This window comes from Palaemon carinicauda, chromosome 34, assembly GCF_036898095.1.
Source record: "Palaemon carinicauda isolate YSFRI2023 chromosome 34, ASM3689809v2, whole genome shotgun sequence".
NCBI lineage: Eukaryota > Metazoa > Arthropoda > Malacostraca > Decapoda > Palaemonidae > Palaemon > Palaemon carinicauda.
Window position 1 is genome coordinate 41,285,715 of NC_090758.1, and position 20,000 is coordinate 41,305,714.

The 20,000-nt window shown below is 34.3% G+C and overlaps 1 protein-coding gene across 20 annotated transcripts in view; it reads right to left on the reverse strand.

The window, feature by feature from the left end:
* Positions 1-20,000, reverse strand: part of LOC137627123 (tyrosine-protein phosphatase 10D-like) — a 138,464-nt gene that overhangs the window by 48,491 nt on the left and 69,973 nt on the right. For 7 of the 20 annotated variants that reach the window (XM_068358182.1, XM_068358174.1, XM_068358172.1 and 4 more), the window contains exons 3-4: positions 18,108-18,510; positions 12,974-13,077 (exon numbers count right to left, since the gene is read on the reverse strand). The exons of 6 other annotated variants lie outside the window; for them this stretch is intronic. In XM_068358182.1, the coding sequence (XP_068214283.1) occupies positions 12,974-13,077; positions 18,108-18,344 (341 nt within the window). In that variant the 5' untranslated portion in view covers positions 18,345-18,510. The remainder of the gene's footprint in view (positions 1-12,973; positions 13,078-18,107; positions 18,511-20,000) is intronic. 7 more of the 20 variants (XR_011041131.1, XR_011041129.1, XR_011041130.1 and 4 more) reach the window with 3 other exon arrangements.

The following is a 20,000-nucleotide window of genomic DNA, read 5'->3' on the forward strand; positions in this document are numbered from 1 at the left end:
TCATTGGGCTTGGATGCCATAAATCTGCTCTTAGAGCAGTTTGATAGCGATGTGGATGATGCATTGGAGATCGATGACGTCACTGACGATGAATTTGTCAATATTGATGAGTTGGAGCAGGAGGTCAGGCAGAAACAGGAGGTGACCCCTAATCCTGAAATCATCGGCTTAGGGAAGGGAGATGGAGAAGCCGACGACGATGTGGGGGAGGAAGAGGGGGTTGGGGCTTCTGGTTCTCTTGTTGTCCCAGCCAGCACAATAACAACTCCTGTGCCATCTACTTCACGTGGTCAGCCCCCAGTAACGGTACCTCAGCTCACGCCAGTGGAGGAGAAAAGCAGAAAGAGGAGAAGGGGGAATCTACAGGCAGCCAGGGGGACGGCAATCACCCAGATATATGCTGAATCGGTTCAAGGTCGCGACGGTACTGTTTGGCATAGAGACCCAAATCCCACCCTCCCCCATATGTTCACACCAAGGATTAAGCCTGGGGGTCTACTTCTCTCACGTTGGGATCGAGCAAAGTGTCCGACATTTTCTCGCTCTTTTTGAGCGACCGCATGCTAGCCGAGGTTTTTTGCATTCTAATGAACGCCTTGCCCTATTGAGGAGTCATTACCATCATAAGGGCAACGTTGCCCTGAGGGATATTGACCTGAGGGAACTAAAGGCGTTTATTGGTATCCTAATAATGACGGCAGTGCGGTCGGACAACCATACACCGACCTGGGACATGTGGAACCTCACAGAGGGAAATCCTTTGTACAGATGTACAATGAACGAGCGTCGTTTCACCCTGTTGGTGAGGGTTCTTCGCTTCGATGATTCGGCCACCAGAGCAGAGAGGGTGAAAATGGATAGCCTCGCACCCATTAGAAAACTCTTCGATCACGTGGTGACCAATTGTCTAAGCAATTATAGCCCAGGACCACATCTGACTGGGGATGAACAGCTTGTCCCTTTCCGGGGGCTGCTAAGTAAAATTCTTTGTTTTTTATATTTGCACATGTTATTATTGTTTTGTATTTATAAAAAAAATTTTACTTATATATATATATATATATATATATATATATATATATATATATATATATATATATATATATATATATATATAGACATTTGTATATACATATATATATATACATATACATATATATATATATATATATATATATATATATATATATATATATATATATATATATATTTATATACATATATATATATATATATATATATATATGCATATATATATATATATATATATATATATATATATATATATATATATATATATATATATATATATATATATATATATATATATATATATACATATATATACATATATATATATATATATATATATATATATATATATATATATACATATATATATATATATATATATATATATATATATATATACATATATATGTATATATATATATATATATATATATATATATATATATATATATATATATATATATACAGATATATATATATATATATATATATATATATATATATATATATATATATATATATATATATATATATACATATATATACATATATATATATATATACATATATATATATATATATATATATATATATATATATATATATATATACGTATATATATATATATATATATATATATATATATATATATATATATATATACGTATATATATATATATATATATATATATATATATATATATATATATATATATATATATATATATGTATATATATATGTATATATATATATATATATATATATATATATATATATATATATATATATATATATATATATATGTATATATATATATATATATATATATATATATATATATATATATATATATATATATATGTATATATATATATATATATATATATATATATATATATATATATATATATATATATATATATATATATATATACATATATATATACTTCTGAGTGAGAAGTTTTACACCCAAGTAAATTTACGAGACCTCTAGTATGCATGTATTTTTTTTCTTTTAATTTCATAAAGATAAATTAAGTTAATATTTTTCTAATCGAAACATTTCGAGAATTTAAGCTGAAGGTTACCCTTAAAATCCCTCTGGTGTTTAAGAAAAATGAAATTAAAATGGATGTTATGTACAGAGAAAGCATGGACTTGAAAAAAGAGATTTGTGAACTTGAAAAATTTGGTCATATTCAGAAAATCGATGGTAGTTTTGTCTTCCACCATTGTAGAAATTGTGGAGGACCTTTGCTTGGCCACATAAAGGATGAAAAGGATAGTGACCAAAATAGGAAATGGACCCAGGATGAAGTAGATATGATAGAAGATATTTTGTCTGCACATGGAATGTTTTCTGTAAATGTGGCACGTGTGGACACAAGAAAAACAGGTATTAAATGTGATATATGTAAAAAGAATTTCATGAACAGGATGGAAAAGGAACAGCATATCAAAATTATGCATAAAGATATTTCGACAAGTGTGGTAAAGGAAGGTGCTTATGATTTAACATCAATCATTACAATGGGAAAAACTATTGGTGAAGAAATTACCAAAGGATTGGAAGCGAAAAGATCAACATAGATTACTATAGCGAAACCTCCTTCAATCTGGGTGGATCAAACTTTTGAGAAGTTTTTTCAAGTAGAAGCGTGGAATACCTCGAACAAGGATGATAATTTTACGAAGTATACTGATTTAGTAGAGAGCCTGAAGAAAAATAATAATGTCAAAGATTTTGTTGTTTCTGTGTTATTGGATAAAACATCTGAGGCTCTAAACAAAAATGTAGCAGCAGTTTTGGAAATTCTTAAGCAAAAGTAGGCAAAAACTACAGAAGAGAAGTGTATTGATGTTCTCAAGTCAATCTTGGGATTTTCCGTAAAAGAAGAGGATACTAATGACACTTACTGGGACAAGTTTGAAGTCTTGATTTGTGATTGTTTGAGAGAGTAAGTTACTGTATATTTATATTACTTGTTAGGTGTTATGATGGTATAAAAAGCATATGATCGGGGGAATATCAATGAAGAAAAGAAAAGAAGACTGATGGATGCTATGGAGACGCATGATGGAACTGATAGGAGACCGCCAGAAGACAATGAAGTTTTTAATCTTCTGAAGATCGAATACAGAAAGTTAAAAATTGAAAATAATAAAAATATTAGAACTAAATTTTCAGGATCATCTGAGAATTTGTCTTCGGTTCACTATGGCAAAAATAGAAGTAGATGGCTAAATTTTAAGCAGAGGCCTGAATTTCATAGATTTCGTAGATCCGATTCTAATCCAGGATTTTGGAGGACTCAGTCTGGAACATATAGGAGAGCTCCCTCGCGCACACCATCCAGACCGGGATCATCTTCGAGGCAGTCGTCCAGTTTTAGACAATACTCCAATGGTAGGTCATTTTCAAATGGAAGATCATCTTCCAATAGTAGTTCTGTGTCAAATGATCGGAAACAGCAGAAAAATTTGACTGAAAGAGTGATTATGGTCGAAGAAAATGTAGCAAAAATCTTGGAAAAGATTGAAGAAATGTTGAAGAAAGGAAAGAATGTGAATTTTGTAAGTCTGGAAGGAGTATCAGAGATCATTCATGTATATATCAGCGATGTAATGTTTGCTAAAGAAGTTACCGAAGTAGGAGCTCTGATTTTGGATACTGGTTGTCCAAGTAGCTTAGTTGGAAAAAGTTGGATAGAAAAATATCTGAAGAAGAATGGTATTAAGAAAGAAAATTTACATAAAAGGAGATGTTTCCAAATATTCAGATTTTTTCCAAGTAGAATATATGAAAGTAAGGAAATTATAGAAATACCAATAACAATAAAGGAATCTGAAAAATCTGATACTTTCAGAAGGATTTTGCTTGGAGCTTTTGCACTGGATGCTGAAAATGTGCCATTGTTGTGTGGTAGAAATACTATGAAGAATGGAAAATGGATCTAAGTATGCATAGAGATAAAGTGACAATCAACATCGACACAACCCGTGAGTTCGAATGTATGTATACTGCAGGAGGTAATATGGTTCTTCAGCTGTATGAGTATAGAGAATTTTGGACTATAGACACCACTGTATTTTACTTGAAGAAAGAAGTAGATGTAGAGAGTTATGAGAAGGTGAAGAAGATTCCTGAAGTAGCCAACCACAAGAATGGAAATCAATTAATTCATGCATATAGGAATGCAGGAAAACTTAATGAGCAAATACGAGAAACAATAAAAGAAGTGTGTGAAAACTGCAATATATCTAAAAAATGCAAGAGATCCCAAGACACTCCTAAAGTTGCATTACCAATAGTTTTTTATGTTAATCAGATTGTAACCATGGACTTAAAACAATATGGAGAGACTTATGTATTATGGATGATCTGTTCCTTCACCAGATTTATTCAAGGAGCAGTTTTGAATGGTAAAACCACCGAGTCAGTGGTTGAATCTCTCAACACAGTATGGAACTGAAAGTTTGGGTTCCCTTTTCAAGGATACTGGGCAGATAACGGACCAGAGTTTAAGAACCACGAAGTTGACGAGTTTGCTTCAAAACTAGGTTTTGAAGTAAAATTTGGTCCAAATTACTCATCCTGGAGCAATGGAATAAACGAACGTAACCATTATTCTGCAGAAATGACGGTGAAGAAAATTCGAGAGGCAGATAAGAAAATGGATTTAAAGAAGGCTGTAGAGATGGCTGCTTGGAATCATAATACAAACACCAGTATTTTAGGATATAACTCTATGCATTTGGTGACAGGAAATGATCGAGAGACCTCACATGATCACCAAGCAATTCAGGGAAGCTGAATATTCTTCAAAGCTGAAAAAGGCTTCACAACATCAAAACAATAAATTTAATATCATTTACAAAGAGGGGGATATGGTATTTTACCAAGATAAAATGAAAAAAAGCCTGGTGTGGTCCAGTAAAGGTGTTCACGCACAGAGGAAGAGATGTTTACATTTGGGTGAATGGTGATTTAAAGAAAGTAGCCAGTTGCAAAGTACAATTTTGCTCTCAAAGAAATATTCCTTCGGAAATTTCAAGAGAAGCACACAACGAAGCAAAAGCAGTGGACTCTACTGCTAAAATGGCAGGGGAAGAGAAAATATCAGGGGATCCTCCAGCCAGTAATCTAAGAATGAAGACAATATCTCAAGATAATAAAGAGGAAACTGAGAAGGATTTCATTAGAGCATTCTGGTTGACTTAAAAAAACGAGTGTTTTTGTGAGGAGATAACAAGTTATATAGTGGAATTACCTGTTAAATATCACAAGATGCCAGAAGTGTTAGAAGTAAAGAAGAAAGAATATGAAATTTTGTTACATTTTGACACTTCCGGGGAAGTGGAAGATGTAGGGCAAGAAAAGATAGGCAGCAGATGGGTGATCACGAAAAAGGAGAAGCATGACGGACAAAAAACTGATGACAAAGGGAGAATTGTCGCCAAGGGATTTCAAAAACCCCAAGCTGATTGACCAACAGCTATGCGTGAAAGCATGAAAGTGTTCTTGTCCTTGGCTGCAAATGAGAATTTTGAGCTTCAGTCTATTGACATCAAAACAACATTTTTATAGTCAAACATACTTAACAGGAATGTATTTGTAGATCCTCCAAAGGATTTAAAAAAAGAAAACATTATTTGGAAACTCAGAAAACCATTATATGGATTGGGTGATGCCAGTAGAAAATTTTGGCTGAAAGTTCAGCAGATTTTCAAAGAACAGGGTCTGAAGACCGTGAGTGGGGATGAGGCATACTACTATCAGCAGAGTGAAGGAAATCTGATTGGTATGATACTTACTCATGTAGATGATTTTTCGATATCTGGTAAAAAAGGATTTGTAAAGAAAGTAACAGACTTGTGTAAAGAAAAATTACAAGTTTCAAAGATAGAAAAGAATAAGTTTCGGTTCATATGGATAGATATCATCAAAACAGAAACTGGAATAACAATCTCAATGGATGATTATGCGAGGAGTCTTGAGAAAGTGGAAGATATAAAAAAAAAAAAGCTAGTGAACTTTTGACTAATCAGGAACTGAAAGTATTTTGCAAGTATGTGGGAAAGTTTAGCTGGTTAGCAGCCAATACAAGACCTGAACTTTCTATCAGAGCATTGCAGATGTCCAAGAAAAATAGTAGTGCTACATTGAAAGCTCTTAAAAAAAGGTAAATTTTGTAATTAATAAGATGGGTGAAACCCAAAACAGCTAGTCCCAGAATAGCCAGTTCCAAAATAGCTAGTCTTAAACAGCTAGTTCCAAAATTGCTAGCATACCAAAACAGCTAGTTTACCAAAACAGCTAGTTCAAAAACAGCTAGTATGCCAAAACAGCTAGTTTCAAAATAGCTTGTATACCAAAACAGCTAGTTCCAAAATAGCTAGTATGCCAAAACAGCATATTTCAAAATGGATGGGTCTGAAATAGCTTGTTCCAAACACTAAGTTCTAATTGGTAACTCTTAATATGCGCTATCTAAAATAACTTTAAATCTGGGTTATCCAAAATATTTGTTTTAATTTGACAAGCCCATCAACATGAAAGTGATAAAACGGCAAAAAGGGGATGACCAAATATGTCATGAGGGATATGTTTATCGAAAGAATACAACCAATAACGAAACGCAAAACTGGAAATACGTAATCAAAGGCTGCAAAAGGACTGCTATAACTCCGGTTGATTTTAGTGATACAAGTGATGTAAGTTTGGGTCAGAATCATTCACATGCACCCGATATGCCAAAGAAAAAGTTACGATCGCCTTAAGTATGTTATGAAACGAAGCTTCTGGTTCAACAGCTCCACCACGTAGAATCATTGCTAAAATTACTCAAAATGATGATTGTGAAACTTCGTCTTGCATGCCAAAAAGAAAAGCACTTACGAAATGCATTCAACGAAAAAGGCAAAAAACAGAAGGCTACTTTCCAGAACCGGAATCACTTTCAGAAATCAATTTACCTGAAGAATTTGAAACAATTACTATAGGGAGTGCTAAAGAACGCTTTTTACTTCATGGTGAAAGTGATTCTCAGGAAACACTAATATTCGCAAGTGAAACTATGCTAGACATTCTTGATATGTGACGGTACATTCAAAATGGTTCCACAACTATTTTATCTACTGTACACGATCCACGCTATTAAAAGTGAATATTTATTTGCATGTCTGCATCTTGCTGACAAATAAAACAAAGGAAACATATAAAAAAGCCTTTAGTATCTTGAAAGAGAAGCGCCCAGACTTACAGCCAAAAACAATTACCACAGATTTTGAGAAACCAGTTATGGATGCTTTCAAAAGCATCTTTCCAAATTTACAGTTGCAAGGGTGTTTCTTCCATCTTCCACAGGCAATTTGGAGGAAAATTCACAGTATTGGGTTAACAAATACTTACGTAACTAACTGATATTAACTCTTTCCTTTATTGTAAATTGCTTGTTGCTTTAGACCCAGATGATATAACCAAAGCATTTGAAGAATTGCTGGACACACTAGAAGATCTTCAAATGGAGCAAGAAATGGAAGAATTGTACTGTCATTTCGAAGACACATACATTGGAAGACCTCAAAGAACAGGAGGAAGAAGAAAGCCACCTCTATGTTCACCAATGATTTGGAGCGTTGCACAAAGGTCGACAGATGGATTACCGAGAACCACAAACATGATTGAAGGATGGCACCGAGCGATTCAAACCCTATATGATTCCCCGTACCCTTCCTTATGGCGGTTTTTAAGAGGTATTCAGAAGAAAGAAACTATGCAGAGAAATAAGTTGACCTCTTATTTATCGGGCGAAAGGGAGACTACAAGCAAAAAAGCCAAAGAAATTAATGGGAGGATTCAAACTTTAAAACAAAGACTCCAAAATGAAGAAATGTCGACATTTGAATTCCTTCGTGGTATTACCTATCTTATAAAATACTGATTAGATATGAATTTTGAATAGTCTATTTCTTGTATATTGGTGTTACCAATGAATTTATTAAATTTTAATAAGTTTATTTCTTGTATACTGGCATTACCAAATAATTTTATGAATTTTAAATAGTCTTGCAGGGTTTTAAGTATTTTTTATTCCAGTTTTTTGTTCACTAGCTGTTTTGGTATACTAGCTAACTTAGTATAGTAGCTAACTTGGTATATTAGCTATTTTGGAACAAGCTGTTTTGGTATACTAGCTATTTTGGAACTAGCTGTTTTGGTATACTAGCTATTTTGGAACTAGCTGTCTTGGCATACTAGCTATTTTGGAACTAGCCGTTTTGTACTAGCTATAGAGGGACTAGCTATTTTGTCATACAATCGATAAGATAAATGATAGACCAAATAAAGTAGAATTTACAAGAGTTGACAAAAAAGAATATTTGAAGATATATGGATTTACAGATGCTTCGTTTAATACACATGAGAGAATCATATGTGGCAATCTGATTTTACTAGGAAGTAAGAGAAATAGACGTGTGGTCCCTATTAACTCGAAGTCAAAGACTATCCAGAAGGTATGTCATTCTGCAAAGGCGGCTGAAACCAGAAGTATGACTAAGATTATTGATAACAGTCAGTTTTTTGCGAGTCAGATTAAACAGTTATTATTTGGTCAGTATAGAAAGAAAATTCCAATCAAATTGTTCACAGATTCAATACCCATGCTAGAATCTGCTGGGAGTACCAAGCAGGTTGAGGAAAGGCTTCTCAGGAACAGCATACAGAAGATGAAGGACATGTTGACTGAGGGATGTATTGAGTCTTACAGTTGGCTGGATGGAAAGAAAGACATGATTGCAGATGTTCTAACAAAAGAATGTAAATGGAATGAAGATCTTGAAATGATAATGCAGGAAAATAAACTTAAGTTTGCAAGTAACGAGGATAATCTTATGAAATACAAAGATGGAGAGATCATGTTAATTAACAAGACTGAAAAGCAGGAAAAGGAGTAGTAACACTTTTACTGCTTAGATCATACCTGCATTAGCTATTCAGAATTGGTTTTGCCTGATGTCTGGTGCAGTACAAAATTACGTAATAATATCACCTTTCCTTCAATCTTTCTCTCTAGTGAATTTAGAATAAAAATCCCATATATTTTCATGACAATTGACGTAAGTAAGATGCCTCTGTAATTATTTTGTTTGCCATTTTCCCCGACACCCCTAGCCCCCTTTCATCAGGTTTTGTCTCTTCATGCCACATTTTACAAATAACTTATTAAGTATTATGGGATTCACTTAATTTTCAGCCATTTCTATCTCAGCAGTTATTCCACCATGACCAAGGGCTTTCCATCTCCTGAGTTTTTCAATACTAGCTTCGATTTCAAACACACTGAATTAATCCATGGGAACATCAAGATGCTCATCAGCTTCATGCATATCATTCAAATTATTCCCTTTGTCTTTCCTATTAATGACCTCACTTTGCCTTTCTTCATCCTCTGTTGTTAAAACAGACCCATCTCTCTTTTTAATGGCCATATGCTCCATCTACTTGGCTCCCATATAAATTTCATCAATAATTCTATGTGCAATTCTTACAACATAACTGCTCCCTGAGTTCATAGCTTAGTTAGCCTTATCTGCTTTCCTGTCTAAATATCACCACCCCCCCCCCTCCCCCTCATTCTTGGCTTTTATTTTGACCTCTATCGATACTGGATTACACACCCTCTACTTTGTAATTTTCCTTACTTCCTCGAAAACCTTCAACATTCAATTTCTGTCTTTGTTTCTTTTTATAGTATCCTAAGTATCACTTGATACCCATGGCTTTTCCTTTTAAGTGCATGTCCCGAAACCTGACTACTAACTACTGATATATGTCCTTAATACCACACCATTTTTCATCAAGTGTCTCTCCTTCATATCTCAAAATCTCTAATAATTCAAATAGATTCCTATATTCAATTGCAGATGTTTCTCTGTGATCATCTTGCACAAGCTTGGTTGTATCAAACCTAGGTATTCTATCTACATTTCTGTTGAGTGTTTTCAGTTTTAATTTCAGTGTGTCAACGAGGACCTGGTGATCACTACCAATATATGCACTTCACAGGCTTCTTACATTTCTGGCCTCCTTCTCTCTATATTAATTGTTATGTGATCTATTTTATTTCAGCAAATGCCACATGGTGAAGTCCATGTATATTTGTTGATGTCCTTTTGCTGGAAAAGAGTACCTCCAAAGACAAGATTTTCATTTGACGAGTTTCTGAACATCAACGTAAAGTGTTTCAAGAACTGTATAGAGATCACAAGCTTCTGAATCAACGGTTTTTAATCAGGTTTGGACAAAGAACCGCCAAATCCAATTATGGAAATAATTATTCCACCTTTCCTGACTGCAAAATACACTAGTCACCCTCCTTGTTACCCTGGTCATCAAATGTAATTAAATATAGGACAAAGAGGTCTGGAACTTTTTTTATAACATTCCAGCCACCCATTGAAATACTACAACTAGAGAGTTATTGGGTCCTTTGACTTGACTAGCCAGACAGTATCACATTGGATCCCTCTCACTTGTTACGTCTCCATTTTTCTTCGCCTACAAATAAACTGATTAGTCAGGCCTATTCTTTTCACAATCTGCTCTGTCCTCATAGAACGGACAGAACTGTGATTACCAGACAATTATTTCTTACTCAAGTGATAAACTAATGCAATGTAATTGTTCAGTGGCTACTTTCCTCTTGGTAAGGGTAGAAGAGACTCTTTAGCTATGATAGGCAGCTCTTCTTGGAGAAGATTAGTGCCGTAAGCTTCGGTACCATGGTCTTCCACTGCCTTGGGGAAGAGATCTCTCGCCTCAAGGAACTCTTCGGCACACTATTATATATTATATTTTTCTTCTCTTGTATTTTTTTAAGCTTTTAAAGTTTGTAATGCACATGGAAGGTCTGTTGTTATTGTTCTCAGCCTATTTTTTTTTAATTGTTCACTAATTCTCTTGTAGTTTATTCATTGTCTTAATTGATTTTCTAACTGTGGTGTTTTATCTTGTTGGAACTCTTGAGCTTATGGCATCATCACATCCTGGTTTTCTGACTAGGGTTGTAACGTGGCTACTACTACTACTACTACTACTACTACTACTACTTCTACTACTACTACTACTACTACTACTACTACTACTACTACTACTAATAATAATAATAATAATAATAATAACAATAATATGTGATGAGACAAAGGGTACAATCAGTGAGAGTAACGGTGGGAGGGATGAGGAGTTCTATGATAATTAAGGATATGAGGAACATGTGCACTAATATTGAATTCATGAAAGATTTCACTGGGGACATTTAAGGAAGTGAAAGACAGTCATTCTGAACATTTCAACTTTATTAGACAGAAGCAGCTAGAGGAGATGCAAAAAAAAAAAAAAAAAAAAAAAAACAGGGGGGGGGGTCAAAACAAGAAAATATTATAAGGCAGAGACAGTCAACGACAGTATCAGTAAAAGGGAAATGGTTAAATGAGGGGTCTCTTAAATTACGCTACCGCTTCTCTCTCTCTCTCTCTCTCTCTCTCTCTCTCTCTCTCTCTCTCTCTCTCTCCATGAAGAGAACACGTAGAACTACAGAAAAAAAAACAGATAAAGTATTCCAGAACCAATATCGACTCTAATGATACGTAGAGGAAAGAGGAAGGAAAATGGAAAATAGGAAAAAAAAGGTGAAGTGAAATTATGGATATGAGGAATAGGGAGAGCAGAGTACAGAAGAGAATGGGGAAGAAAGGAATAGGGCAAGGGTAACGATGACGACGACTATCAGAGAGGAGGAAATTAATATAGGAAAGATGAAAAAGAGGAGCTGATAAGGGAAGGGCAAACAAATATTAGAAGGCAGAGAACAGCAAGGACAGAGGTGGAATTAGCTCTCTCTCTCTCTCTCTCTCTCTCTCTCTCTCTCTCTCTCTCTCTCTCTCTCTCTCTCTCTCTCTCTCTCTCTCTCTCCAAAATATATGTCCTTTGACAGTGATGATTTAACAGTAAATGAGCAATACGTGATATAAAATGTTGAATACTCTGAGCGAACAAGATATAATGAGAGTGTAGGTCCTGTAGAGAGTAGGGTTCCCCTGCTGTAGAGGACCGGGGAAAAAAACAGCCGTCAGAATAAAAGTAAAGTATAAAAAATTCAAGTGTAATGATATCTTTAAAAATTGAAACAAGAACAACGAAAGTGTTAACAGCCCAGTGTCATTAAGCCTTACAAGCAGAGCATGTTCCACCTACTGATAATGCCAGTGAGATATGCATACCACGTTTCAGCACTTACGTGAACTAAGGAAATATCTGGTGTCGATAAATATCCAACATTTTAAACAGATAAGGCGACAATACAGTAAATTGCACTGTTACCAGATGGAGAAGAATATGGACTTCATACCAACATAATAATAATAATGATAATAATATTAATCCAAAACATTCCCATGATTTAGACAGATGGAGATGAATGGTTATATATATATATATATATATATATATATATATATATATATATATATATATGTATATATATATATATATATATATATATGTATGTATGTATGTATATATATATAAAAAGTAGCCGAAATTGCAAATATTTTCCATTATCAGATATAATGTCCTGCAGTGAACAATAAAGACCAAACTGTACAAATCTAGTGTCATGCATAAAATGAAAATGTTCTATAAAGTGAATAATCAATATCAAACAAGTCTACATTGATATCATTATGCATACACGTAGCACATTCAGCCACACCCCTACACAATAAGCACACCTTTGTGCTAATTTTCATTATCATAATTTTAAAAAAGATGTTAAAAAAAAAAATTAGAGCTAATAACTACAAATTAAGGCCGGTTGCTCATTCCAAATAAGACACCAAACCCATTACGATAAATCTTTTGTTGTCGTATCCACTTACTTGGTAATGGGAGTAGATTCCAGCTGGGTGAGGCCGATGCCACAGAGCCAAAATTGCCGTTTCATTCCGGTACCACATGATGAACCTCCCAGGTGCATTGGGTCCTGAAGGCAGTAGGGGGAGATTAACAAATGTAAGGTTTATAAACATGCATTAAAAAACACAATTTTCCGTTTGTTTTATAAAGAGGAAAGGACACAGTCCCTTCGAAAGCTAAAAATTTGTTTTTTTTTCTATATAATTTGTGGGTTTATTATTATTATTATTATTATTATTATTATTATTACTAGCCAAGCTAAAACCCTAGTTGGAAAAGCAAGATGCTATAAGCCCAAGGGCTCCAACAGGGAAATATAGCCCAGTGAGGAAAGGAAATAAGGAGGTAAATAAATGATGAGAATAAATTACCAATAAATCTTTCTGAAAACAGTAACAGCGTCAAAACAGATATGTCCTATATAAACTATTAACAACGTCAAAAACAGATATGTCATATATAAACTATAAAAAAGACTCATATCAGCCTGATCAACATAAAAGCATTTGCTCCAACTTTGAACTTTTGAAGTTCTACTGATTCAGCTACCCGATTATGATGATCATTCCACAACTTGGTAACAGCTGGAATAAAACTTCTAGAATACTGTATAGTATTGAGCTTCATGATGGAAAAGGCCTGGATATTAGAATTAACTGCCTGCCTAGTATTACGAACAGGATAGAATTGACCAGGGAGATCTGAATGTAAAGGATGGTCAGAGTTATGAAAATTTTTATGCAACATGCATAATGAACTAATTGAACGACAGTGCCAAAGATTAATATCTAGATCAGGAATAAGAAATTGGATAGACCGTAAGTTTCTGTCCAACAAATTAAGATGAGAATCTGCAGCTGAACCCCAGACAGGAGAACAATACTCAAAACAAGGTAGAAAGAAAGAATTAAAACACTTCTTCAGAATAGATTGATCACTGAAAATCTTAAAAGACTTTCTCAATAAGCCAATTTTTTGTGCATTTGAAGAAGACACAGACCTTATATGTTTCTCAAAAGTAAATTTGCTGTCGAGAATCACACCTAAAATTTTAAAAGAGTCATACAAATTTAAAGAAACATTATCAATACTGAGATCTGGATGTTGAGGAGCCACCGTCCTTGATCTACTTACAATCATACTTTGAGTTTTGTAAGGATTCAACTTCATACCCCATAATTTGCACCATGCACTGATTTTAGCTAAATCTCTATTAAGGGATTCACCAACCCCAGATCTACATTCAGGGGATGGAATAGATGCAAAAAGAGTAGCATCATCTGCATATGCAACAAGCTTGTTTTCTAGGCCAAACCCCATGTCATGTGTATATAGTATGAAAAGTAATGGGTCAAGAACACTACCCTGTGGAACACCGGATATCACAATCCTATACTCACTATGGTGCCCATCAGCAACAACTCTTTATGATCTATTACTTAAAAAATCGATAATAATGCTAAGAAACGACCCACCCACTCCCAACTGTTTCAGTTTGAAAACAAGGGGGTCATGATTAACACGGTCAAAGGCAGCACTAAAATCAAGGCCAATCTTACGAACTTCCTGACCACAATCAAGGGATTTCTGTACAGCATTGGAGATTGTAAGAAGGGCATCACATGCTCCAAAGCCTTTACGAAAACCAAATTGCAAAGTAGGGAGTAGATGAGTACCTTCAGCAAACCTATTAAGACGTTTTGCCAGATAACTTTCAATAACTTTAGATAATATGGGAGTTATGGAAATTGGGCGGTAATCAGTGGGACTTGAGCTACCACGAGCACATTTACAAAGAGGAGTAACATTACCAATTCTCCAACAAGTTCTTAAAAGCTCCTCTTCTTGCTAACTTGCGCAAAATAACAGATAACTTTGGAGCTAAGAAATCTGCTGTCTTTATAAAAAAAAATACCATTCGGGTCTATAACTCCATAAGCATTAAGGTCCTTCAACAGAGCTTTGATCTCACGAGATCGGAAAGCTAAACTAGTTAGTTTAGCCTCAGGAAAACAGGAATGAGGAAGTTCAAGTTTTTCATTACTCTGTTTACTGTAAAAAACATCAGCCAACAGGGTTGCCTTTTTTTTTGGACAGTGAGTGACTGAGCCATTTGGTTTAAGTAAAGGAGGAACTGTTGCATCTACACCAAAGAGTGCAGATTTAAGGGTAGACCACCATTTATGTTCCTGAGTTGTAACAGAAAGGGTTTCTTTTATGGTTAAATTGTACTCCTTTTCAGTTGAGGCATAAACTCTCTGAGCAAAAGCTCGAAGCTGAGTATAGTTGTTCCAGGTCAAATCTGATCTGTTACCCTTCCAACGGTGATAGGCCTCTTGCTTCTCCAAATAGGCACGTCTACAATCATCACTGAACCATGGTTTGTCATTCACTCGGTACCTTAGCACACGAGAAGGGATATGCCTATCAATTATGTTGACTAGATTCTCATTCAAAGGGACATCAGGATCTACACTACTATATAATTATGACCAATTCAAGTACAAAAGATCATGCAAAATCCCATTCCAGTCTGCTTGGGATTTCATATAAATTTTACAAGAGTTTGATATATCAGGGACAGGCTGCTCAGTCTTCACGACTAATGAAATCAAGGCATGATTAAATGTCCCGACTGGAGAACCAACCTTACTAGTTATAACGCCAGGGGAGTCAGTGTATACGAGGTCCAAGCTATTACCAGACCTGTGAGTAGCTTCATTTATAATTTGCTCACAGCCTGATTCAGAGGCAAAGTCTAAAGCTCCTAAGCCATGGCGATCGGTAGGAGAGATATATATCACCAACAAAGACAAAAGAAGCCTATCTGTCATCTCCTTGTATCTTAGCCATAATGGTAAGAAGACAATCAAAGATAGAATCATCCATGTCTGGATTCCGGTAGATCGAACACAAATAAAAGTTGTTATGCCTGCCACAAACTTTTATTACCTGAATCTCATGACATCCACATTGATAGCAGGACTTACGAGAAGCAGGATACTCGGTCCTAATATACACCGCCATTCCCCTGGTCTTAGGGATGGCATCACGTTTCAACATTATTGGCTTTTTAAAACCAGTTATAAGGAGCTCAGATGAGTGCCTCTTATTAGAAACCAAAGTTTCTGAGCACAAAAGAATATCATACTGTCTGGGCGCAACTGTAAGGTCTTGGATATTTTCATGAAGACCACGAATATTGCAATACAGAAAACGACATTGACGAAATCTAGGACGTACTGGTCCCGGATTTTCCTCAATGTCTCCAGAGAGCATAATAATTAATAGAAATAAAAATAGACATCATACTTAAAAATTAGACTAGCAAGAATTATAACAAAACCAATATGTACAGAATTATAAATAAAGTGATTGATGATACCCATAGACAATAGTAAAAAGTTGGAAAAACTGGTCAACATGGAGAAGCCGATACACCATGCAAGGGTAAATACCCTCCAGGATAGCCACTTCAACTGAAGGGAGGACAGTAAGGAAGGCTTTGAAAAGAAAAAGTCAGAAAAAGTAAAAGACAAACTCTTGATAAACCACCAGGCATCCAAGGCCCTTCCATTAAGCCTGCCCAACACACCAATTCATAAAAAAAACGAGAGCAAGGAAAAAAAATAAGATAGAATAGTGTGCCTTAGTGTACCCTTAAGCAAGAGAACTCTAACCCAAGACAGTGGAAGACGATGGTACAGAGGCTATGGCACTACTCAAGACTAGAGAACAATGGTTTAATTTTGGAGTGTCCTTCTCCTAGAAGAGCTGCTTACAACAACTAAAGAGTCTTTTCTACCCTTACCAAGAGGAAAGTACACTGAACAAATTGCACTGCAGTAATTAACCTCTTGGGTGAAGAAGTGTTAAGTATCTCATTGTTGTCAGGTGTATGAGGAAAGACGAGAATATGTATAGAATAGGCCAGACTATTCTGTGTAAGTGTAGGCAAAGAAAAAATGAGCCGTAACCAGAGAGAGGGATCCAATGCATTTCTGTCTGGCCAGTCAAAGGATCCAATACCTCTCTACAGGTAGTATCTCAACGGGCGGCTGGTGCCCTAGCAAATGTGAGAATCAAAATGTAAAAGAGGCATGGTGCTTAAATAAGTATTTGAATGCACATTGATAAAACAAAATAATATTAAATTATAAATAAACATTAAAAGCCGCAAATAGCTCATGAATGTTCACAAAACAAATGTGAATCATAAAAGAATAAGTTATTGAATGATTTTACTTTACCTGACATTTCATGGGGCTCTGAAAATTTCACCAACTTTAAGATTTAAAAAATTTCAAGAAGCTGGTTTTATATTTAGGATTTGAGTTTTTCTTTATTACAAACTCTTATCTTATATTTTTCTTTATTTATATATAAACCATATGTTTTGTTTATATATTTGTCATCTTCGATAGGAAATATATTTTTCTTCCCAAATTTATTTAGCCACCTCTATATGAGCCAAGCTTAACTCATTGAGATGGTTAATCTCCTTCCTTTTTTAATAATAAATAATAAATGATGAATAATAAATAATAAATGATGAATAATAAATAATAAATATTAAATATCAAATAATAAAAAATTAATAATAAACAATAAAAAATAGATAATATGTAAGTGATAAATTAATAACCAATAAATAACTAATAATGCATAAAAAAACAAATAATGATATTTAATAACAATTAATAATAATAATACCAATAGCAGAGGATATAGAGCATGATTTATTAATAAGAGAAAATTCACATATTAATGAATCCAAAAACCCATTGGAATAAGAAGGGAATTAGAGGGGCACTCAGTAGAGCACAGAGCTCTGCCGGACGCAGCTGCTTATTTCTCGACCTTTTGCTTGACCTTGACCTTTAACCTTAAGGTGTATTAATCAGCGTGGATTTTCAGGCTCTCAAATATGCACCAAATTTGAAGTCCCTGTGACATCAATGTCCAAATTGATGGATGATTAAGTTAATTGGACATTTTTCTTGACTGTAACCTTGACCTTTCATCTTGACCTTCCAAAATATAATCATTTATAGCTATTTACACAACACTTAATCCCTGCAAGTTTCATTACTTTACTATTAGAATTGTGGCCAGGAAGCTGTTCACAAACAAACACACAAACTGTGGCTGAAAACATAACCTTCCATCTTCGTTGGCGGAGGTAACCAGACTCAAGCAAGATGAGACGAGACGAGACTCACTGGTGGTGAAAAGGACTGTGATGTAGGCGTCACTCTCTTTGGTCTCGTAGACGGTGTAAAGCTGCAACTCGCACGACGCCCCCGGCGTCAGATTCTTAAGGGCGAAGGTCATCTGGTTTTCAGAGATGGGGAAGCTGGCAATGCTGTTCTCGGACTCGGAGATTAGGGTGACCTTGAGCTTGAAGGCCGAGTAACCGCCCGTCTGAGGGGGATCCCATGATGCTAGGGCCTCCCGCACGCTCCCTATTCGATCGTTAGATTACTCGGAGATGATGGCACTGAAAGAGTAATAATAATAATAATAAAAATAATAATAATAATAATAATAATAATAATAATAATAATAATAATAATAATAATAATAACTAGGAAAATAAAAATAACAAAAACAAATTGAATAGAATTATAGGATTGATATTAACTTTGTCCGTATCAATTTTCATGTTGATATCTGCCAAAGGAAAGCCAAGGCAGACGTTTATCTCAGTACGGGTTGAATGGTTATTTTTGGTGGTGGAGTAATATAGTAATTTACATATCAAAATAAGAATTTCTGGGATTGATGAGAAAAAAAAAAACTTCATTTTACAAGATCGAGAGCAAATGATTGTGAATGCCCGTTGGATTTTTACACACAAACACATACATAAACACATAAATTATATATATATATATATACATATATATATATATATATATATATATACATATATATATATATATATATATATATATATAAATATATATATATATATATTTATACAGTATACATATGTGTTTGTGTGTAATAAAGAGATCTGACATTACTAAGGGATTTGTATATTGTATTCCATGCAATTCATGTGAAGAAATCTATTTTGGTCAAACTGTTAAAGCCTGGGAAAAGAGATTGAACAACATAGGAAAAGTGTCAGATATGCTCAAGATAATGATGCAGTCTTTGCCCATGTTAGAGATAAAAATCACCTAATTAATGATCATGTCCATAGAAATGTGTTCATTCAAATTACCTATTGAAAACAAATATCTTAGAGTCCAGTTTCATAAAAGAAACCTTTGATAACAACATGAATATTGGACAAATAATGTACAAAATTAACACATTTATATGTAAAAATATTTGCAAGATACATACAAAAAAACTTCCATCACTTAATGTAGAGCTGAATGTACCTGAGATAATTAACGATACTGTGAAATCAATAGTTAGACCTAAGCTACCATCCACTAATTGGCGCAATTATTCAATATAATATAATTAGTACTGTGGAACTATATAGTATTATGTTAGATAAAGGTAATGATATATACGTAATTGTATGTTCACGGTAAGAGGGTTATGCGTGCATAACTATATATACATGTTAATCATGTGTACAAGCATGTATACGTAAGTCTATGTATGTGTGAATATGTATACCTGTATATCTACACGTATGTATATGTTGATGCAGATATATATATAATATATATATATATATATATATATATATATATATATATATATATATATATATATATATATATATATATATTCAAACTGTTGGAACCTAAATTTGTGTGTACTTTAGGCTCCAGGGCCTTTAAATATGCGGCCCCGAGACTGTATATAATAAGCTACCATGAAACATTCGAATGATTGAAGACATTAAAGCTTTCAAGAGTAATCTGAAGACATTCTTATTTCATGGGTCCTTTGACAGTGACAATTTAACAGTAAATGAACAATACGCGATATGAAACGTTAAATACTCAGAACGAACAAGGT